The sequence below is a fragment of the Rhinopithecus bieti genome, unplaced genomic scaffold, assembly GCF_001698545.2.
Source record: "Rhinopithecus bieti isolate Rb0 unplaced genomic scaffold, ASM169854v2 scaffold_34818, whole genome shotgun sequence".
Classification (NCBI taxonomy): domain Eukaryota; kingdom Metazoa; phylum Chordata; class Mammalia; order Primates; family Cercopithecidae; genus Rhinopithecus; species Rhinopithecus bieti.
In genome coordinates, this window is record NW_016815484.1 from 255,413 (window position 1) to 279,656 (window position 24,244).

Here is a 24,244-nt window from a genome sequence, read left to right on the forward strand (position 1 = left end):
ATAGGGCCTTCAGCAGAACTGTAAAGATGTAGAATAGCTTTTGATGGTTGTAGGAGAAACATTACTGGAAGAATTATGGAAGTATTATGGGCTACGAAATGTAAATTTGTAGAAACAATCATTCTGCATGTTCATATCCTATTCTTGAGTCTTATTCAGGAGCCTAGGTATTTGGATGGACTACAGTGACTGCAGGGGAGAACAGGGGGAGGTTATTTTGGGATAAAAGCACTTCATTGTAGATTCAACAAAAGGACACTCAGGATTCTGCTGAGAGAGTGGTTAAAGTTTAGGATATTGAAAATTTAAAAATTAAAAAAACTGCAAGATAGGAGGTTGTGTGGCCAGTAAGTGGAATATCTAGAGCCTGAAACATACTTGGTGATAAATATTTGTTAAATCAGTAAATATTGAGAGTTCAGGATTTTAGAAGCATATTATGACCATTCATGGTAGTGGCAGAATTAGCCATAGTTGGCACTGCTGAAATATCTTGTAACAAGTCATCAGAATTGAGTAGGCCAAGGAAGATTGAATTTGTTTTTGAGGTATTCAAATGGATATTAAAATTACTCAGGAATTAGACTTGGACTTTAGAATCCTTGGTTTATGCAAGCAAATGACTAAGAGTGTGTTGGGGGTTGGCAAACCATGGCCTTGGGGCAAATCCAGCCACCACCCTGTTTTTGTAAATAAAAGTTTTATTGGAACATAGACACATCCATTAATTTACTATTCCCTGTGGCTCCCTTTGAATTGCAGTGGTAGAGCTGAGTAGTTGCAGCAGTGAGCATGTGGCTCACGAAGCCTAAAATGTGATCTGATGCTTTAGAAAAAAATGTGTGCAAATTCCTGCATTTAAGGTATGAATATTCTCCCCAGCGAAATGTATTCACACAAAATTTTGTTGACCATTTCAGGAGATCTGATAATTCCTGAAAGCTGGTGATTGGAATCTAGTTAAGAACTTTTGGACCTGAGTTCCCAGTATATTCCCTGCTGTTTTCCGCTGCATTTCGTCTCTTCTTAGGGGTAGGCTTTGTTAGCTCATCATGCCAAAGACATGGGTACTTTTATTTTGTGGGTCATGGAGCCCCAAATCATTCAGTAACTACAGATGGCACTGTTACAAAGGGAGCTGTTTTTGTAACTCTTGTCATTGGGGCAGCCACAAGAGTACAGGCAGATTATTGGCAATCTCTCTCTCTCTCTCGCTCGCGCTCTCTCTCTCTCTCTCTCTCTCTCTCTCTCTCTCTCGTGTTTTGAGGAAACCGGAAACCAATGTTGGTCATGGATAATTAATGTCCTCTCTCAAAGTATAGCATATTATGAGAAATAGTTGCTTAATTCTTTCTTCTAGGCTATTTCTAGTTAAGGCTGTTAAATGAAGAGATATTTTTCAGGAGTGCCTATGTTTAGATAAGGGAAGAAGAGAGAAAAGTAGTTTATTTGATGAAAAGTGTTTAGTCACTAACTGTTCTTTAATAGGTGTCTCTTTAAAAGTTTTTCCACTAATGTTAGTCATAGTACTGAATCTGTTTACATCCATTTAAGAATCCTTAGTTGAACTTCATTTTGTTATGACTAATTTTGGTCACTGTTTTAACACAAGGGCACTTAACATTCCCATTGCCTTTGTCATGCTCCTGTCTTTACAAATAAGAAACAACATTCACAGTCTTGTAGATTTTTTCCGTTTAATCTACTATCTGTGTTCTTATTCTGGGTACTTAACAGCGAAGGTGACCACATGTCCTTTTATCCTAATGGGACGTGAAACCAGCTGACTTTCTGGGTTGGGTTGGGGACTTGGAGAACTTTTCTGTCTAGCTAAAGGATTGTAAGTGCAACAATCAGCGCTTGTGTCTAGCTAAAGATTTGTAAACGCACCAGTCAGCACTCTGTAAAAACGGACCAATCAGCACTCTGTAAAATGGACCAATCGGCAGGATGTGGGTGGGGCCAAATAAGGGAATAAAAGCTGGCTACCCGAGCCAGCAGTGGCAACGCGCTAGGTTCCACTTCCACGATGTGGATGCTTTGTTCTTTGGCTCTTCACAATAAATCTTGCTGCTGCTCACTCTTTGGGTCTGCACTACCTTTATAAAGAGCTGTAATACTCACTGCGAAGGTCTGCAAGGTCTGCGGCTTCACTCCTGAAGTCAGGGAGACCACGAACCCACCGGAAGGAAGAAACAACTCCGGATGTGCCACCTTTAAGAGACAGTCACTGCGAAGGTCTGCGGCTTCACTCCTGAAGTCAGCGAGACAACGAACCCACCAGAAGGAAGAAACTCTGACACATCTGAACGTCTGAAGGAACAAACTCTGGACACACCATCTTTGAGAACTGTAACGCTCACTGCTGAGGGTCCGTGACTTCATGCTTGAAGTCAGCAAGACCAAGAACCCACCGGAAGGAACCAATTCCGGACACGCTAATGTCTTCTGCAATAGGGGTGATTTTCTTTTATTAAAAAATAACCTTTCTATTCCAAGGTGATATTTCAACTCTAAGCAATAAATATCAGTAAAAGATCTGCTTTCTGGGGTCTGCCTTTAAGACCTGCATGGGTTAAGTGAGTTGTTGGGTTGCTGTTTAGACAAAGTACAAGAAGTGTGGTTCTAAGGTTGGAATTGAGTAGCAGCCGTCTGTAGAATTCTTGAGTCTGGGAATGAGGAGAGGAAGCTGGTAAACTAGGAACTGACTGGGAGATAAGCAGGCTGTGCATTGGATTAAGAGACTAGGCAGAGATGTCAGTGGAGATGGAGCTTAGTTATCAGTGGAGAAGAATGAGAGTGCAGTGTACTGTACAAGATTGGGGAAGACAAGGTAGTTTAGAATCTGAGTCCTCAAAGTCTGGGTATGTCTTGGATTATTGGAATGTTTCTTTTATTGCAAATCATGTACCGTTTTCCTGGCTCAGAGGCAGATATCTAATGGGGCAAAATCAGACCAGATCCCTGTTAACCGCTAGTGACTAGAAATTGTTTTCTTTCTTTTCTTTCACTCCTCTTCTTTCCCTCCCTTCCTCCCTCCCTGCCTCCTTCTTTCCCTCCCTCCCTCTCACCCCCTCCCTCCATCTTCCCTTCATCCTCCTCCCTCTTCCCTCCCTTTTCCCTTCCCTTCCCTCTTCCCTTCCCTTTCCTTTCCTTCTGCATTCAAGCTGGCCTTTGGCCCAAATTTATCTATACTGAGAACTGTGAGGGAGTACAATGAGCTATTTCTTTGCCCTGAAGTTGTTTGCCCTTGATAATAGGTATTTTCTTTTTCTCTTTTTAAAAAAATTTTTTTTTCTTAAGCGTAGGCTGACAAATTTCTGCTTTCAAAAGAGATTAATGGGACCCTTTCAAAAGAGATTAATGTACCCTTGGAAATCCTTTGGATTTAAATCATTTTATTTTTTAGTACTTTGGTTGCACAAATTTTTTTATTTATTTGGTATTTGGTAAATACCAAAATACCATTTGGTAAATTATTTGGTATTTGAATTAAATGAATATTAATGATGTACCTTGGTTTTTTGGTTTTGAAGTATATTCCTATGCTTGTGCCTATTGTATGGGAAAACTAGGCTAATAATGTAAATAGAATTGCTTGGTCTGGTGTTGAGTGGAACTTGCCTAGAATGAAATTTTGAGAAATGCTCATTTATAGATAGTGTTGTAGTGATAGGTAAGTTCTTCTTCCATCCAGAGTTCCACTGTACCTTTGGAATGACAGTGATGTACAATGATGTCTTTCTTTCCACCCTGTCTCAATCAGTAAGAACTGGATATTACTTTAATTTAGCCACTGTTTTGTTCTAAATGTAAACATTAGAAAAATGAACCTGAAAGGAGTCTTAGGGAGTCTGATCTCACCATATTCATGTGGTGTGGCAGGTATTTAAAGAGGGGAGGCATCACTAAAGCTATTTATAAACCTGAACTTTTCAAAGTTTTCATAAAGTTTTAACAATTTAAATATCCATACTGCTTCTAGGTATTCAATAAATAAAATTGCATATGTTGTGCTTTCCATAAATTAAAATGCTCAAATGCATCTCAAACCAAGATGGTATTTCCACATCATGCCTATTTAAAAGCAAATATAATAAATGCTATTCCTGGTCATAAAACCAGGTAAACCCCCCTACCCCGTTCAGAAGGCAGCAATATCTGGTTTCCCTACACCTATTAATGAGTGCTTTTCTGTTAAAATCAGAATATGGAAAAAAGGTCAGTTTTTTCCCTTACGCACCACTGAGAAACAAGCCTAATCCTCTAAATGTTTTTTTAAAAATTTCCTTGCAGTGTTACTTCTAGACAACTGAGTGGGTGAAGAAAGAAAAGTGATAAGGAAAGCGTTTTCATCCTGTACATCTTCCTCCAGCCCCTAAAATTCTCGTCTGACATTTTGTGACATGTATAGTGGTGTCAGCATCTCTTCAAATATAGCTCCCTTCACGTTGGACCCTCTCAAGTTGGCTTCTTGAAGATGATCACACCCAGACAGATCACAGTTCTCTAAATCAGTTCCTGCCAGAGTTGCTCCTCTGAGGTTACAGTTCTTCAACTTTGCATTTTTAAGGTAGCTGCTCTCAGGTTAATTCCTGTCGTCTGACTTCCTTCCATATCCACACCTTTCAGATTAGCACCTTCTAAATTGGCTTTAAGACCAGAAGGATCCTCAAAATTACAGTTTCAGAGATGTTCCTTCTGCATTAAAACAGGGCATCTTGACTTCCTGGAGATTTGCACAGTCAAGCCCTGATCCGGAGAGATCAGCTCATTCAAGATTTGCACAGCAAAGATTTACATGTGCAAGACTGTAGCAGCTTAAATTGACCATTTTGAGGTTAATGTATCGAAGGTCCCAACGAGAAAGATCAGAACCACTGAAGTTCAAACTCTGGCATCACAGTTCTGATTTGGTTGGAGTTGCTACCAGAAATCGGACAAATTCCTTTTGGGATATTGGTGAATGATCCTCCGGTGGTTGAGAATTCTTTATTGCCATTTCTAGGTGTTCAATCAATGAGTCAATACCAAACAATCTTGCTGCTTCTAACACACCCAATAAATTAATGCCATCATTTACAATGAGCTGTCCATGATGCAGGTAGTTCAAAATGGGTTCAAAGTACTCAGGACTTCGGTAAATTATTAGAAAGCTCCTCTATGATCCTGCTTATTTCCTCAGACACCTCTGTCCTTAAGCATGTGGGCCAGCATACTGTCAGGTTCTTTATTTACTAAAGTGCTCCATGTAGTTGTAAAGTACCGCCCTCCTACATTTAATGTTAGCCAGTCTGTGTGGAATCCTAACAATCCTTCAGGAGGCTTAGAATCTGTCTGAAGATCAATAAGTGGCTCTTCTTCACACACAAAACATCATCATCCCTGATCAAAGCAATATCATCAATCAGTCCACCTTTCTCTTTATACACACTGGTGTCTTTTATGCCGAGTTTACTGCTAGCTACAGAAAGCAAATCAAATAAAGTTCCTTATACAGCAACCACCTTTCCGTTCTTGGGGCTGCCGTTCAGGAACAGGGTCACCCGCCTCATTTCGCTGCCCCGCTGGGTCCTGACTGAGCCACCATCGTCCCACCTGGTCCTCCTCCCACCTTTTTCTCCTCCCGCCTTTCCCTTCCCTCCACCCACTCAGATTCACCTCCCTTTGCCACCTTCTTGCCTTTGGGGACGCACCACACACACACACACTCTGTCCCACACCCAGGGCTTGACCAGTCATCCTACTACTACAGCTTTTAAATATTTCTTACATATTAGCAAATGTAAATTTAAATTTGGTAGGGTGTTTTCCAACTTTTTTTCTTTTTAAAAATGGTTTTGACTATTCTAATTTCTTTACTTTTTCATGTAAATTTTAGAATCACCCTGTCTGTATCTACAAATAATCTTGTTAGAATTATTTTGTGGATACATTCTTTTTGTACGTATTTATGGGGTACATGTGATATTTTGATGTATGTAGAGAATATGTAATCAAGTTCAAATATTTGAGGTATCCATCACCTTGAACATTTATTGTTTCTATGTGTTGGGAAGATTTCTAGTTCTCCCTTCTAGCTATTTTAGAATACACGAGACATTGTCATTAATTGTAGTCACCCTACTGTGCTATCAAACATGAGAACTTATTCTTTCTAACTGTGTGTTCGAACCTATCAACTGACTTCTCTTTATCTTCTCCCCTCCCCTACACTTCTTAGACACTGGTAACTATCATTCTAGTCTCTCTACTTCCATAAGATCACCCTGTTGGAATTTTCTTTGGAATTATTTTGAGTCTAAAGATCAATTTGGAGAATTGAAGTTTTCACTATTTTGAGGTTTCTGATTTATCAGCACAGTATATCTCCCCACTTATTTAGGCCTTCTGTTTCTTTCACATACATTTTATAGTATATCAACATAGGGATCCTGATTATATTAGATTTATACCTAAGCATTTTGTTTTTTTGAGTTATTACAAATAGGACTGTTTAAAATAGTTTTTGGTTTCTAACTGTTCATTGGTAGTGCATAGAAATTTTATTGCTTTTTTTGAAAATTTTTTTAATAGATTCCTTGGGATTTTCTACATAAATGGTCATTGTGTCTTGGAATGAATGTTTTATTTCTCCTTTTACAATCTGAATGCCTTTTTTTTTTTTTTCTAGCCTTATTGTACTTACTAGGACTTCCAGATTGACATTGAATGTGAATGTGGTGGGTTAGGTATCCTTGCTTAAAACCTGACTTTTAGAGGCAATATTTGGTCTTTTACCATTAAATATGTTGTTAAACTGTAGGTTTTTTGTATGTACCTATTATGGACTGAAAGTTTGTATCCCTCAAAAATTTATATATTGAAGCCATCACCTGCAATGTTATAGTATTAGGAGGTGGGGGCCTTTGGGAGGTAATTAGTTTAGGTGAGGTCATAAGGGTGGATTCTCTATGATGCGATTAGTGTCCTTCAGAGCCTCTACTCTCCTGACTGTATGAAGATACAGGAGAAGGTGGCCCATCTGCAAGCCGGGACGAGATCCCTCACCAACTTCCATAATTATGAGAAATAAATATATGGTGGTTAAGCCACCCAGTCTGTGGTCTTTTGTTATAGCAGCCCTAGCTGACTAAGACAATATGCTTTATCAAATTGAGTAAGTTCTTTTCTATCACTGATTGGCTGAGAGTTTTTATCATGAATGGATGTTGAGTTTTGTCGAATGCGTTTTCTGAGTTTTTTATCTTATTCTGTTAATGTGGTTAATTACATTGATTTTGATTGTTAAACCAGACCTGTATTCTTGGAACAAAGCTTTCTTGGTTGCAATGTACTATTCCTTTTACATACTAGTTTAGTATTTTTTCAAAGATCTTAGCTTTTATGTTGATGAGGGATGTTGTTTTGTAGCTTTCTTATGTCATATTGTACTTGATTTTAGTATCAGTAATTCTAGCTTCGTAAAATGAATTTGGAAGTGTACCGTCCAATTCTCTTTTGGGGAAACTGTTGTGAAAAAGTGGTGTTATGTCTTCCTTAAATGTTTGGTAGTGTTTGCCAGTATAGCAAACTGGGCTGGGGTTTTCTTTTCTGTTTTTGAAAGCTTTTAACTATGAATTCAGTATATTTAGTGGATGTAGGACTATTCGAATTATTCCTTCCTCTAAGTTACCAAATTTATGTGCATAAGATTATTATAATAGTAATATTTCTTTGGGGTCAGTAGTGATATATCTCCTAATTTTCCCTGAATTGGTTGGTAATTTGTGTCTTCTCTCTTTCCTTTTCTTGTTCTGGCTAAAAGTTTATCAACTTTATTGATTTATTTCCTTCTACTTGCCTTCTTTTTCTAATATTTTAAGACGGATGCTTTAATTATTAATTTGAGACTTTTCTTATTTTCTAATAGAAATGCTCTAAGCGTTTCTTTAACTGTGTCCTACAACGTTGAGATGTTATATTTTCATTTTTATTCAGTTCACTTGGGATTACCTTTTTGACCTATGGGTTATTAGTGTGATGTTTAAATATACAAATATTTGAGACTTTTTTCTTATTGGCTTCTAATTCAATTCTCTTATGATCTAGAAACATACTTTAAAAAAAATTAAAAACAACAAAAAATTTCTGGTCTCAAGTGACCCTCCCACCTTGGCAGCCTCCCAAAGTACATCCCTAGGCATGAGCCATCACATGTGTTTCCAGCCCTTGGAAACATATTTTGAATAATTTTAATTTTTAAAATATCTGATGAAGTGTGTTTTGTGACTTAGAATATGATTTTAGTGCATATTTTGTGTGAACTTGTAAGGAATGTGTACTCACTTGTCAACACTTAGAGCTGCTGCCTAGTCAAAGTTACTGTCGATCTTTTCATGACTCATATTAACATCTTCCCAGTTGGACCTATAGATTTTTTTTTTTTCTTTTTTCAACAGGCTTTCCTTCACTGAGCAGCCCTATAGATTCTTTTTGTTTGTTTGTTTAAACAGGCCTTCACTGAGCAGCCAGAATATTTTTTAAAAAGCATTTAGTTTCTAGCCTGTGCAGCATAGCAGAAACCACATCTCTACAACAAATAAAAAATCAGCTGGGTGTAGTGATGCTTGCCTTGTAGTCCCAGCTACTTGGGAGGCTGAGGTGGGTGGATCTCTTGAATTCAGGAGGTTGAGGCTGCAGTGAGCTGTGGTGGTCGCACCACTGCACTTGAGCCTCAGCAACAAAGTGAGACTCTCATCTGTAAACAAACAAACCCCCCCTCAAAAAAAACTTAATAAAATTATTTATTTTGGTATAATTTTAAACTTACAGAATAGCTGTAAGTTAAAAGGGGTATAAAGCTTCTTTATACTTCTTTTTCAGGTTTACCAGTTGCTAACATTTTGTCTCATTGCTTTATTTTCACCTTACCCCTTCCTTCCTTTTCCCTCCTCCATTCCTCCCTTGACTAATACAGACTAACCCACCTTCCTATCCCGCCTGTATATACACTCTCATATATATATATGTATATGCATATACATATACATATAAATCACATATATGTGTGTTTAATTTTCATCTTTTGAAAGTAAGTTGTAAATGTCATGCTCTTTTACTCCTAAATTCTTCAGTGAGGTTTCCCTAATAACATTACATTTTCATACATAGTCATAATTTTCTTTTTAAGAGACAGGGTCTTGCTTTGATGCCCAGGCTGGATTAGAATCCCTGGGCTCAAGCAGTCCTTCTGCCTCAGCCTCCCTAGTAGCTGGGACTACCAGGCACAAGTTACCATGCCTGGTGGATAGCCATGAATTTAACACTGATAAAATACTATTATCTAAATCACTTTCCATATTCATGCTTCACTGATTATCTCAACAGTCTCTCTAATGATTTTTTCACCAGTTGCAGGCTCTGATCAAGATCACATATTGTGTATAATCATCGTATCTGTTGTCTCCTTTAATTGGTAATGGCTTCTCTGCATTATTTGGTCTTTATTTTTCCTTGACATTTTATGAGGACTACAGGTCAGTGATTTGATAAAATGTAGAATTTGATTTTACCTCATAGTTTGAATCAGGTTATGCACTTTTAGAAGGACTGTGACAGAAATGATATCGTGTCCTCGTTTCTTCGTCATACCAGGAAGTATGTGATGTCAGTTTCAGTTTGTCCTTGCGTTGGTGATGTTAACCTAGATCACTTGTTTAAGGTGGTGTCTACCAGGTTTTTCCACTATAAAGTTACTGTGTTCTCATTGCAATTATTAAGTAATTTGCAGGGAGATTTTGAGACTTTGTAAATAATCGTTTTCAAACTTTCCTCCACAGTTTTAGCATCTATTGATTCTTTCCTGAATCAGTTATTACTGATTGCAAAATGCTGATCTTTTAACTCTATCATTCATTTTATGTTTATCAGTAGCATTCTACTAAAAGGAAGAGCTTTCTTTGTTTGTATATTTATTATATTAGTATACACTCAATGGTTCTTGTCTTAGTCAATGGTTTATAATTCGTTACTATCATTATTTATCTTGATGCCTTAACTATTGCAGATTTAGCCAGCAGAAGGCTCTTCAACATGTGCTTTATCCTTTTAACACGTGTCCATCATCTTTGTAGTACTTTTTTTTTTTCTTAATACAACAAAATGTTCCACGTTCATCTTGCTCCTTTCCTATCCCATCTCTGTAATCAATAATTTTTGCAAGAAGCCCTGGTTCCTTTTAGGAGGAGGTGATTGTTAGAGACCAGGATCTCTGTGTTAGTTTTGCTGGAGTATATTACTTCTAGACATTCTTAACATACAGAACTAGAGAATAACTAACACATATATACATATATAACAATTTTATCTACCTAGTAAAAATCATGAGTTCACATTGTTACCCCTAATTTCTATTTAACATCAGAGAGTTCGTTCTAGTCTTCCCCGTTTTCACTTTTGTAACTACCTTCTCCAACAGGGCTAACCCTTACTCCAATTATCCCCAATACATTTCCTTCTTGGCTTAGTTCTTCATTATATTAGAGGCAGTTTCAGAATTGCTAATGTATACCACTGCAAAAAAGAAACAAAAGTATTAATTAGAATTCAATATTTATTTACAGTTCTTTTGGTCTTAGACTGAGAATATGTGCTAGGTTCCTAGGGCTATTTTAACTAATTACTACAAACTTGGTGGTTTAAAACAACAGAAATTTATTCTTTTACTATTACAGAGGCCAGAAGGCCAAAATCAAGGTGTTGGCAAGATCACGGTCTTTCCAATGGCTGTAGGCAAGAATGACCTTTCTTGCCCATTTCAGCTTCTGGTGACTTAGGGTATTCCTTGCTTGTGGCTATATAACTCCATTCTCTGCCTCTGTCTTTACATAGCCTTCTCTTTGTGTCTTCTCTTCTCTTTTTTAAATTTTATTTTAATTTTTTTTCTTGAGACAGGGTCTCATTGTGTTGCCCAGACTGGTGTGTAGTGGAGTGATCTCGGCTCACTGCAGTCTCCATCTCCTGGGCTCAAGCCATCCTCCACCTCAGCCTCCCAAATAACTGGGACTACAGGCACCTGCCACCACACCTGGCTAATTTTTGTGTTTTTTGTAGAGATGGGGTTTAGCCATGTTGCCTAGGCTGGTCTCTAACTGAGCTCAAGTGATCTGCCTGCCTTGGCCTCCCAAAGTGTTGAGATTACAGGTGTGAGCCACCATGCCCAGTTGTCTTCTATCTCTTATAAGGACATTTAGATTTATCTCTATCTTCTGTCTCTTATAAGGACATTGGATTTAGAGCCTGCACAGAATCACATCTAGATTTTTTTGTTTCTGTTTTTGAGACAGGGTCTTGCTGTCTTGCTCATGCTCATGCTGAAGTGCAGTGGTGTGATAATGGCTCACTGCAGCCTCAACCTTTTGGGCCCAAGAGAACCTCCCCTCTCAGCCTTTCGAGTAGCTGTGATAGCCTTTTGAGTAGCTGTGACTACCATTGTGTGCCACCATGCCTGGATAATTTTTTTTTTTCTTTATTTTTTTTGTAGAGATGGGGTTTTGTCATGTTGCCCAGGCTGGTCTCGAACTCCTGAGCTCAAGCAATCTGCCTATCTTGGCCTCCCAAAGACCTGGGATTACTGGCATGAGGCACTGCACCCAGCCGATATTCTTAATTATATCTGCAAATACCCTTTCCGAAAATAAGGTCATGTTTACATGTTCTTGGGATTAGAATATGGACATATCTTTTTGGGGGCCATCAACCCACTTATAGGGTAGATAGTTTTCTGGGATATTACCTTCTGTTTATTCTTTCAGTATATGTGTTATTCATTTTAAATGTAAGGTTGATTTGTTCCTGTTTATATTCAGCTTTTGGTTGTCCCATCCTTATTTTTTTGTGTGAATATGTAAAATGCTAACACTGTTCCAAAAGTCAAAAAATGAATAAAGAACCACAAACTATGATGGCTATTATTAAGGAAATGCACAGGTACTAAGGTAAAGAACAATCTCATGGGCCATGTTTACCTACATAGAGGACCAGGGAATACTTATTTGATCAAGTGGCATATCAACTGAGATTGAAATAATGAGAAGGAGCCAGTCATGGGAAAGTGGAAAAAAGAGCTTTCCAGCATATGGGAAGCATATAAGAAGGCCCTGATACGGAGCAGAGCTAAGAGTATTGGAGGAACTGAAAGGAAGGAAGTGGCTGGTACGTGTTGGTCTTGAGGGAACACAAAATAAGTGAAGTTGCAAGGAATGTGGAGCCAGAAAATAAAATTCGTTGTGGACTGTGTATGTTAGAGTTCCCTAGAGGGACAGAACTAATGGAATATACATATAGGGAAGTTTATCAAGTATTAACTGGCATGATTGCAAAGTTCCGCAATGGGCCATCTGCATGCTGAGGAGCAAGGAAGCTAGTCTGTGTGCCAAAGCTGAAGAACTTGGAGTCTGATGTTCGGGGGCAGGAAGCATCCAGCATGGCAGAAAGATGTAGGCTGGGAGGCTAGGCCAGTCTCTCATGTCACGTTTTTCTGCCTGCTTATATTCTAACCGAACTGGCAGCTGATTAGATTGTGCCTACCCAGATTAAGGGTGGGTCTGCCTTTCCCAGCCCACTGACTCAAATGTTGATCTCTGTTGGCAGCACCCCCACAGACACACTGAGGATCAATACTTTGTATCCTCACTCCAATCAAGTTGACACTCAGTATTAACCATCACACTGTGTAAGAGGTTATAAAGCCAGCAAAAGGTTATATGCAGTGAAGTGGCATTTTAATTTAATTAAATTGATCAGTTTATTTATTTTGAGATGGTGTCTGACCCTGCCACCTAGGCTGGAGTACACTGGTGCAGTTATAGCTCACTGTAACCTCCAACTCTTGGGTTCAAGTGATCCTCCCACTTTAGTCCCCTAATAGCTGAAACTATAGATGTCTACCCTACACTCAGCTAAGTTTTTATTTTTATTTTTTGTTGAGACAGGATCTCACTCTGTTGCCCAGGCTGATCTCAAACTGTGGACCTTAAGTGATTGTTCTGCCTCAGCCTCCCAAAGTGCTGGGATTATAGTTATGAGCCACTGTGCTGACATTATGGCATATTTAGAACTATACACACACACACGTATTTTCTTTCCATTAACTTTTATTTTAAGTTCTAGCGTACATGTGCAGGATATGCAGGTTTGTTATATAGGTAAATGTGTGCCATGGTGATTTGCTGCACAGATCAACCCGTCACCTAGGTATTAACCCCAGCATCCATTAGCTGCTGTTCCTGATGTTCTCCCTCCCTCCACCCTGCCCCCCCGAGAGGCCCCAGTTCGTGTTGTTCCTCTGACAGTGTGTCCATGTGTTCTCATCTTCTCATCCTTCAGCTCCCACTTAAAAGTGAGAACATGCAGTGTTTGGTGTTCTGTTCCTGCATTAGAACTATATTTTTAAAGGATTATGCTGATTGCTATGTAGAGCGATGAAGTAAAATGAAAGCAGAGGTGAGTGCAGTGGCTCACTCCTATAATCCCAGCACTTTGGGAGGTGAGGCGAGTGGATCACTTGATCCCAGGAGTTTAAAACCAGCCTGGGCAACATGGTGAGACCCTGTCTCTACAAAAAATACAAAAATTAGCCAGGCATGGTGGCTCATTGCTGTAATCCCAGTCACTTGGGAGGCTGAGACAGGAGGATCACTTGAGCCCAGGAGGCCAAGGTTACAGTAAGCTGTGAACACACCACTGCACCCCAGCTTGGGTGACAGATTGAGACCCTGTCTCAAGAAAACAAAAAAAAAAAAAAAAAAGGAAAAAGCAGAGAGATTAATAACAAACCTGTTACAGTACCTATTAACTGATGTAGAAGCATGAGAGAATGTTGTGAGAGAATAAGTGATAGTGATGAAAAAGAGAAAAGTGAATAGATTTTAGAAAGTGAATAGAAATAGAATATACTTTGGACAGAATTGGCAGGAATAGCTGGTGAATTGAATCTGTGTAGATAGAAGGTTTTAGGGCTATGGTTATGGGAATATTTAAGAACAACTCCCACGTTTTTAGCTTGAACTACTAGGAAAGAAACTGATAGAAAATAAAGTGGACAGAAAGAATCAAGATTTTCCCTTGTACCTATTATGTTCCAGATGCCTATGATAAACAGATAGAAATGTCAAGTAGATAGTTGGATGTGCAAGCGTTGAGTTCAGGGGTGGAAAATGAGATCTCAGACTTGCCATCTAGTCCTTCCAGGTATTGGTTCAATTCATGCCTCCAACATGGCTAAGAGTCTCCACCTCCCCTCCTTTGTATTCTGTAAACATAAACAGAATGGCAGGCCTTGGCCAGATACTGTTTGAGGCATTGTAGACAACTTTGGCTGAAGCTGATCTCCAGGCCCATGTATCTTTCCAGAGAGTTACTGTTATTTTTCTTGTAAGTCATTTAAACGTGTACATTTTACTTCTTTAATCATAGTTTTATTTTGAAGTGTGTCAGAGTAAGAGATACTGCAGTTATTATACTAAAAAGGACCAGGCTCTTTTCTGTCTCACATAAATCTGACTTGCTGTATGAGACCACTCTAGCTGAGTTTGCTGCGTAAGGGAATTAGGCATTTGTGTATATGTGTGTGTTTATGTTTACTATGTACTCTAGTTGATTTGATGTATATGTCAGTTTATATATACCAGCATCACATTGTTTTAATTATAGTATTTTTGTATTCTCTATACTTAGCAGGGCTAATTTTCCCCAATCACTTAAAATATATTCTTCCTTTTCTCACATACATATTTTTACAGAGACATTGTAGAATCAAGGTTGTTGACACATTTTTAGGAAATACGGATTTCCCTCCCAATCTCTTGCCTTCACCTTGCTTATTTGTAAATGCTTTCTATTCTTGATTGTCTTCCACTGAAGAAAGGAGTTACGATCTTTGAAGAAGGACCTGTCTTTCTTATTATGGCTTTACCTTTCTTTTTTTTTTCCCCTGAAGAAAGGATGTCATTTTCCTCTCCATTTCCCACCTTATTAAGCACCTGTTACATACAAGCACTGAGTTAATTCCTGAGGTGGGCACGGGGTGGTACACAAAGAGCTAAAGCAAAATAAACAAAGCATGTTATGAGATAAAATTGGGATAAAATAATATAGGTTTATAATTGAAATGGTACACTTTTGGGGAACTAAAATTTTACATTTAAAATGACATGTCAGTTTCTAGTCAGTTTATTTTTTACCTTTCTAAAACATCTTTTTTTTCCCCTTTGTCTTTATTTTTAAGGGTCATACAGCAATGCTTCATACTGGCTCGTGGCATCCCAAAATAAAGGGAGAATTTATGACTTGCTCAAATGATGCGTGAGTATTGTTGATAATTCATCTAATACATTCATATCTTTAGGTATTTAGCATTTGTATTGTTACAATCTTGGCAGTAAAGTAGTAAGTGGAATATTAGGAATTCAGACGTTATATATTCTTTTTTTTAGAGGGAGTCTTGCCCTGTTGCCTAGGCTGGAGTGCAGTGGTACAGTCTTGGCTCACTGCAACCTCCACCTCCTGGGTTCAAGTGATTCTCCTGCCTCAGCCTCTCAAGTAGCTGAGATTACAGATGCCCACCACCACACCTGGCTAATTTTTGTATTTTAGTAGAGATGGGGTTTCACCATATTGGTCAGATTGGTCTCGAACTCCTGACCTCAAATGATCCGCCTGCCTCAGCCTCCCAAAGTGCTGAGATTACGGGCGTGAACCACCGCGCCCAACCTATATATTCTTGTTCTTTACTTTGATTTTATCTGATAGTGTAGTAGTTGATTAAACAAAAATGGACACTGTGAAAGCGAGAGTGGTACAAATTCCTGTAGAGTTTATTAAGGTTGGATCAGATTGATACTATTAAGTGTACTCAAAGGGCTTTGAAGTTGTGACTAATTATTACTTTTTATAATAAAGACTTATTTCCATCTGAGTCTAATAGCTAACATAAGCTTATTGGCTCAGATTGATTTTGAAAGGAATAACCGAGGAAATTGATTAAATTTGGTGTAATTTCAGTTCATATATACCAGCATCACATTGAAGCAAATTAATTAAATTTTCTCAGTTATTAAATATTATTATTTTTTTTGAGATGGAGTTTTGCTCTTGTTGCTTAGGCTGGAGTGCAATGGCGTGATCTCAGCTCACTACAACCTCCATCTCCTAGGCTCAAATGATTCTTCTACCTCAGCCTCCCAAGTAGCTGGAATTACAGGCGTGTACCACCACACCAGGCTAATTCTGTATTTTTAGTAGAGATGGGGTTTCACCATGCTGGCCAGGCTGGTCTCAAACTCCTGACCTCAGGTCATCTACCTGCCTCGGCCTCCCAAAGTGCTGGGATTATAGGCGTGAGCTACGACACCAGACCCTAAAATTTTTTTATTTTAATGTTTGTGAGTACACAGTAGGTATATGTATTTATGGGGTATGTGAGATATTTTGGTACAGCCATGCAATGCATAATAATCACATCATGTAAAATGGGTATCCATCTTCTCAAGCATTTATCCTTTGTGTTACGAACAATCCAATTAAACTCTTAGTTATTTTATTATGTTATGTTATGTTATGTTATGTTATGTTATGTTATGTTTTTTTGAGATGGAGTTTCACTCTTGTTGCCCTGGCTAGAGTGCCACGATCTTGGCTCACTGCAACCTCCACCTCCTGGGTTCAAGTGATTCTCCTGCCTTAGCTTCCTAAGTAGCTGGGATTACAGGTGCTTGCCACCATGCCCAGCTAATTTTTATGTTTTTAGTAGAGATGGGGTTTTACCATGTTGTGCAGGCTGGTCACGAACTCCTGAACTCAAGTGATCCACCCACTTTGGCCTCCCAAAGTTCTGGGATTATAGACATGAGCCACTGTGCCTGGTCTCTTTTAGTTATTTTAAAATGTACAGTTATATTATTGTTGACTATAGTCACTTTGTTGTGCTATCAAATATTAGGCCATATTCATGATATACACACACACACACACACACACATGGATATATATACACACACACACACACACGTATATAGATATATGTATATATTTTCTTTTCTTTTTTTTTTTTTTTTTACCCATTAACCATCCTTACCTCATTCCCATACCTTGCTATCCTCTCCAGCCTCTGGTAACCATCCTTCTTCTTTTCTCTGTTCATGAGTTCCATTGTTTTGATTTTTGGATCTCACAAATAAGTGAGAACATGCAATGGGTGTCTGCATGTCTGGCTTATTTCATTTAATGTAATGATCTCCAGCTCCATTAATGTTGTTGTAAGTTACTGGATCTCATTCTTTTTTCATGGCTGAATAGTACTCCATTGCATGTATGTACCACATTTTCTTTATCCATTCATCTGTTGATAGATGCTTAGTTTGTTTCCAAATTTTGGCTATTGCAAACAGTGCTGCAACCAACATAGGAGCACACATACCGTTTTGATGTACTGATTTTCTTTGTTTTGGATATATACCCAGCAGTGGGTTCGCTAAATCATATGGTAGCTCTGTTTTTAGGTTTTTGAGGAAACTCCAAACTGTTCATAATGGTTTTACTAATTCACGTTTTCACCAACAGTGTATGAGGGTTCCCTTTTTCTCAACATCCTTGCCAGTGATTAAATGGTTAAGATTCTTTTGCATTTGTATCTGCTCATCCATGACTCAAGAATATTATAGGAAATATTTGAGCAACTTTTCCCTGTGTTGTTATATTGTATGATTCATTGTTGTATTAAAAGTAGTTCACAAGAATGTACGTTGTATGATTACAGAGAAAATTACAATAAAAAATCTTGTAAGTTAAAAACATATAGGTGGTATTATTTAGGTGAATCATTAATTAAGAAAGAACTTTTTTATTCTTAGGTTGTTTTGTTTTTCATCTTTCAACTTTCTGATACTTAAATTTGCCTTAATAACATTCACAGTTGCTGTTCATATTCTTACTTTATGTTTTCTGAAATATATCTTTAGAAGACAGATGACATAATTTCACTTTAATAGGGGAATCAAAAAATTAACTTGATCTAAAAGAAATGGAAATTTGTCAATCTATACAAATAAGAATGTGACTAAAATAAAATAAATACATTTGATTAAAATTTATGGTAAATCAGATTATGTAGTGTTAATTTCTTTTCCTACCTTAGTCTTTTTAGCTGCATAATTACCTTTCCAAATAGTTAGGGTATGTTTGTTTAAAGTTACGTTTCTTATTTCAGCGTTAGGGAATGAACTTCATCAGCAATCTAAATTAATAATATAGCATGACTAGGTAAGGTTTATTCTAGGATATAAGGATATTTTACCACCCGGATATTTCAGTATACTTCATTACTGAGCAAATGAAAGGTGAAAATCATGTGATTCATTTGATAAAATTTAGTCTTTCCCAGTAAAAGTTCTAAGTAAAATGCAGATAGGAAGGAATTACCTAAATCTGATAAAAGTGGACATTTGATAAAATTTAATCTTTCCCAGCAAAAGTTCTAAGTAAAATGCAGATAGGAAGAAATTACCCAAATCTGATAAAAATTAGTGACTAAAATTTAAAGTAAATATTGTATTAAATATTGGAGTACTGAAGCTACTTGCATTTAAATAGGAAACAAGACAGCGATGCCCACAACTACTTAGAGACTTATGCAGCAGAGACTTTGTATAGTGTCTTAAGATAAGAAAATGAATAATTGATATTAATGTTAGAAGAAAACAAATACACTACAGGACCACAGACGACTTGGGCTATTCTGGTTAAAACTTAAGTTGAATAGAGCAGTTGGGAAAAAAACATTGTTCTCAAAACTATTAATGGATCAGTATGAATGGTGGGCTCTCATAGTTGATAATGTTTTAACTTTTATGAGCACTACAGTAGCCTTTCCCAAATTGATTTCCAGGCTATGTAAATCAGAAGTCTGACAAAAGGCATTCTGTGGTCAAATAAATTTGAGAAGCTTTGAATCTTATATTCCAAGACTAGTGATACACAACAAACATTTAAAAGTTTTAAAAGTAAGTTTTAAAATTTTTTATTTCAGTAGGTTTTTGGGGAATAGGTGGTATTTGGTTACATGAATAAGTTCTTCAGTGATTATTTCTAAGATTTTGGTGCACCCATCATTTGACCAGTTTATAGTGTACCCAATGGGTAGTCTTCTCGCTACTTGCCACCCTTTCCCCCAAGTCCTCAAAGTCCAGTGTATCATTCTTATGCCTTTGTGTTCTCGTTGCTTAGCTCCCACATGTGAGTGAGAACATATGATGTTTGGTTTTCCATTCCTGAGTTACTTCACTTAGAATAATAGTCTCCACTTCCATCCAGGTTGCTACGAATGCAATTATTTTGTTCCTTTTTGCAGCTGAGTAGTATTCCATGGTATATGTATGTATATGTGTGTGTGTATATATGTGTGTGTATAGGTGTATATATATATATATACCTATACACACACACACACCCCACCACATGTTCTTTATCCACTCGTTGATTGATGGGCATTTGGGCTGGTTCCATGTTTTTGCAATTGCAAATTGTGACCCTATAAACATGCGTGTTCAAGTATCTTTTTTGTATAATGACTTCTTTTCCTCTGGGTAGACACCTAGCAGTGGAATTGCTAGATCAAATGGTAGATCTACTTTTAGTTCTTTAAGTAATCTTCACACTTTGGTTGTGCTAGTTTACATTCTCACCAGCAGTGTGAAGATTGTAAGCGTTGCATTTTCAGTGCATCCCTGCCAACATCTATTATTTTTTGATTTTTTTTTTTATGGCCATTATTGCAGGAGTGAGGTGGTATCGCATTGTGGTTTTGATTTGCATTTCCCTGATCATTAGTGATGGTGAGCATTTTTCCATATGGCTTTTGGCCATTTGTATATCTTCTTTTAAGAATTGTCTATTCTGGCCGGGCATGTTGGCTCACGGCTGTAATCCCATCATTTTGGGAGGCTGAGACAGGCGGATCATGAGGTCAGGAGATTGACACCATCCTACCTAACACGGTGAAATGCTGTCTATACAAAAAATACAAAAAATTAGCCAGGCATGTTGTCACGTGCCTATAGTCCCAGCTACCTGTGAGGCTGAGGTAGGAGAATCGCTTGAACCTAGGAGGTGGAGGTTGCAGTGAGCCAAGATGATGCCAGTGCACTCCAGCCTAGGTGACAGAGCGAGACTCTGTCTCAAAAAAAAAAAAAGAATTGTCTATTAATCTTCTTAGTCTACTTCTTGATGGATTTTTTTCTTGCTGATGTATTTGACTTCCTTGTAGATTCCAGATATTAGTCCTTTGTCGGATGCATAGATGATAAAGATTTTCTCCCACTCTGTGGGTTGTCTGTTAACTCTGCTGATTATTTGTTTTGCTGTGCAGAAGGTTTTTAGTTTAATTAAGTCCCAATTATTTATCTTCGTTTCTGTTGTATTTGCTTTTGGGTTCTTGGTCATGAAGTCTTTGCCTAAGCCAATGTCTAGAAGGGTTTTTTTTTTTTTTTATGTTCTAGACTCTTTATGGTTTCAGGTCTTAGATTTAAGTATTTGATCCATTTTGAGTTGATTTTTGTGTAAGATGTGAGACGAGGATCCAGTTTCATTCTTCCACATGTGGCTTGCCAATTATCCCAGCACCATTTATTGAATAGGGTGTCTTTTCCCCACTTTATGTTTTTGTTTGCTTTGTCAAAGATCACTTGGCTGTAAGTATTTGATTTTATTTCTGGGTTCTGTATTCTGTTCCATGGTCTGTGTGCCTATTTTTATACTAGTACCACACTGTTTTGGTGACTATGGCCTTATAGTATACTTTGAAGTCAGATAATGTGATGCCTCCAGATTTATTCTTTTTGCTTAGTCTTGCTTTGGCTATGTGGGCTCTTTTTTGGTTCCTTAGGAATTTTAGGGTTGTTTTTTCTAGTTCTGTAAAGAATGAGGTGGTATTTTGTTGAGAATTGCATTGAATTTATAGATTGCTTTTGGCAGTATGGTCATTTGTACAACATTGATTCTACACATCCATGAGCATGGAATGTATTTCAATTTGTGTCATCTAAGATTTTTTTCAGTAGTGTTTTGTAATTTTCCTTGTAGAGATCTTTCATGCCCTTGGTTAGGTAAATTCCTAAGTATTTTTTTTTTTTTTTTTTTTTTGCAAGTGGTTGAGTTCTTGATTTGATTCTGAGTGTGGTTGCTATTGATGTATAGTAGAGCTGCTGATGTGTGTACATTAATTTTGTATCCTGAAACTTCGCTGAATTCATTTACCAGTTCTAGGAGCTTTTTGGATGAGTCTTTAGGGTTTTCTAGGTATATGATGATATCATCAGCAAACAGTGACAGTTTGACTTCCTCTTTACGAATTTGGATGCCCCTGATTTCTTTCTCTTGTCTGATTGCTCTGGTTAGGACTTCCAGTACTATGTTGAATAGAAGTGGGGAAAGTGGGAATCCTTGTCTTGTTTCAATTCTTGGAGGAATGCTTTCAGCTTTTCCCCATTCATTATAATGTTAGCTGTGGGATTGTCATAGATGGCTTTTTTTATGTTAATGTATGTCCCTTCTATGCCAGTTTTTCTGAGGGTTTTAATCATAAAAGGATGTTGTGTTTTGTCAAATGCTTTTTCTGCGTCTCTTCAGACGATCATGTGATTTTGTTTTAATTCTGTTTATGTGATGTATCACATTTACTGACTTGCGGATGTTAAACCATCCCTGGCATGAAACCCACTTGATCATGGTGGATTATCTTTTTGATATGCTGTTGAATTTGGTTCACTAGTATTTTGTTTAGGATTTTTGCATCTCAGGGATATTGGTCTGTAGTTTTCTTTTTTTGTTATGTCCTTCCCTGTTTTGGGTATTAGGGTAATACTGGCTTCATAGAATGATTTAGGGAAGATTCTCTCTTTCTCTCTCCTGTGGAACAGTGTCAGTGGTATTGGTACCAGTTCTTTGAATGTCTGATAGAATTTAGCTGTGAATTCTTCTGTGCTAGACTTTTTTCCGTTGGCATTTTTTTTTTTTTTTATTAGCACCTCAGTCTCGCTGCTTATTATTGGTCTGTTCAGAATTTTTTTATCTTTAATCTGGGAGCGTTGTATATTTCGAGGAATTTATCCATCTCCTCTAGGTTTTTTAGTTCATGTGCATAAAGGTGTTCATAGGAACCTTGAATAATCTTTTGTATTTTTGTGGTATCAGTAGTAATATCTCCCGTTTTATTTCTAATTGTGCTTACTTGGATTTTCTCTCTTCCTTGTTAGTCTTGCTAATGGTCTGTCAATTTTATCTATCTTTTCAAAAAACTAGCTTTTTGTTTCATTTATCTTTTGTATTTTTTTTTTTTTTCATTTCAGTTTCATTGAGTTATGCTCTGATCTTCGTTATTTCTTCTGCTGGGTTTGGATTGTTCTTATTTCTCCAGTTCCATGAGGCATGACCTGAGATTGTCTGTTTGTGCTCTTTCAGACTTTTTGATGTAGGCATTTAATGCTATGAACTTTCTTCTTAGCACTGCTTTTGCTGTATCCCAGAGGTTTTGATAGGTTGTGTCACTATTGTTCGGTTCAAAGAAATTTTGGATTTTCATCTTGATTTCGTTGTTGACCCAGGGATCATTCAGGAGTAGGTTATTCATTTTCATGTATTTGCATGGTTTTCAGGTTCCTTTTGGAATTGATTTCCAATTTTATTCCACTGTGGTCTGAGAGAGTACTCGATATAATTTCGATTTTCTTAAATTTGTTGAGACTTGTTTTGTGGCATATCATATGGTCTGTCTTGGAGAATGTTCCATGTACTGACGAATAGAATATATTCTGCATTTGTTGGGTAGAATGTTCTGTAAATATCTAAATCCATTTCTTGTAGAGTATAGTTTAAGTTCATTATTTCTTTGTTGCCTTTCTGCCTTGATGACTAGTGCTGTCAGTGGAGTATTGAAGTCCCCCACTATTATTGTGTTGCCATCTATCTCATTTCTTAGGCCTAGTAGAATTGTTTTATAAATTTGGGAGCTCCAGTGTTAGATGTATATGTACATTTAGAATTGTGATTTTCCCTGTTGGATTAGTCTTTTATCATTATATAATGTCCTTCTTTGTCTTTTAAGCTGCTGTTGCTTTAAAGTTTTTTTTTTTTTTTTTTTTTTTTTTTTGGTCTGATATAAGAATAGTTACTCTTGCTTGCTTTTGGCATCCATTTCCATGGAATGCCTTTTTTACCCCTTTACCTTAAATTTATGTTGAGTCCTTACGTGTTAGGTGAGTCTCCTGAAGACAGCAGAAACTTGGTTGTTGAATTCTTATCCATTCTGCCATTCTGTACCTTTCAGTGGAGCGGTTAGGCCATTTACATTCAATTTTATTATTGAGATGTGAGGTACTATTCTATTCATCATGCTGTTTGTTGCATGAATACCTTTTTTTTTTTTCCCATTGTGCTATTTGTTATACAGGTCCTGTGAGATTTATGCTTTAAGGAGGCTTTATTTTGGTGTGTTCTGAGGATTTGTGTCAAGATTTAGAGCTCCTTTTAGCAGTTCTTGCAGTGTTGGCCTGGGAGTGGCAAATTCTCTCTGCATTTTTTAATATAGAAAAGACTGTACCTTTCCTTCATTTATGAAGCTTAGTTTCACTGGATACAAATTCTTAGCTGAAAACGGTTTTGTTTGAGGAGGCTAAAAATAGGACCCTAGTCTCTCCTAGCTCGAGGGATTTCTGCTGAGAAATCTGCTCTTAATCCAATAGGTTTTCCTTTATAGGCTACGTGGTGCTTTTGCCTCACAATTCTGAATATTCTTTTTATTGTCTTGACTTTTGATAACCTGATGACTGTGTGCCTAGGTAATGATCTTTTTGTGATGAATTGCCCAGGTGTTCTTTGAGCTTCTTGTTTTTGGATATCTAGACGTCTAGCAAGGCCAGGAAAGTTCTCCTTAATTATTGCCTCAAATATGTTTTCCGGAGTTTTAGTTTTCTCTTCTTCCTTAGGAACACCAATTATTTTTAGATTTGTTAACATAATCCCAGACTTCTTGGGGCTTTGTTCATTTTAAAAAATTCTTTCTCCTTTGTCCTTGACGAACTGGGTTAATTCAAAAGCCTTGTCTTCGAGCTCTGAAGTTCTTTCTTCTGCTTGTTCAATTCTGTTGCCGAGACTTTCCAGTGCATTTTGCATTTCTTTCTTTCTTTCTTTCTTTCTTTTTTTTTTTTTTTTT

General features: G+C 37.4%; 1 protein-coding gene and 1 pseudogene across 3 annotated transcripts in view; one reads left to right on the top strand and one right to left on the bottom strand.

Annotated features, from left to right (window-relative positions):
• WDR70 (WD repeat domain 70) overlaps positions 1–24,244 on the top strand; it is a 385,782-nt gene that overhangs the window by 133,243 nt on the left and 228,295 nt on the right. For all 3 annotated transcript variants that reach the window (XM_017853196.1, XM_017853195.1, XM_017853194.1), the window contains exon 9: positions 15,269–15,345. In XM_017853196.1, the coding sequence (XP_017708685.1) occupies positions 15,269–15,345 (77 nt within the window). The remainder of the gene's footprint in view (positions 1–15,268; positions 15,346–24,244) is intronic.
• On the bottom strand, positions 4,334–5,555 carry LOC108515980 (BTB/POZ domain-containing protein KCTD9 pseudogene; annotated as a pseudogene).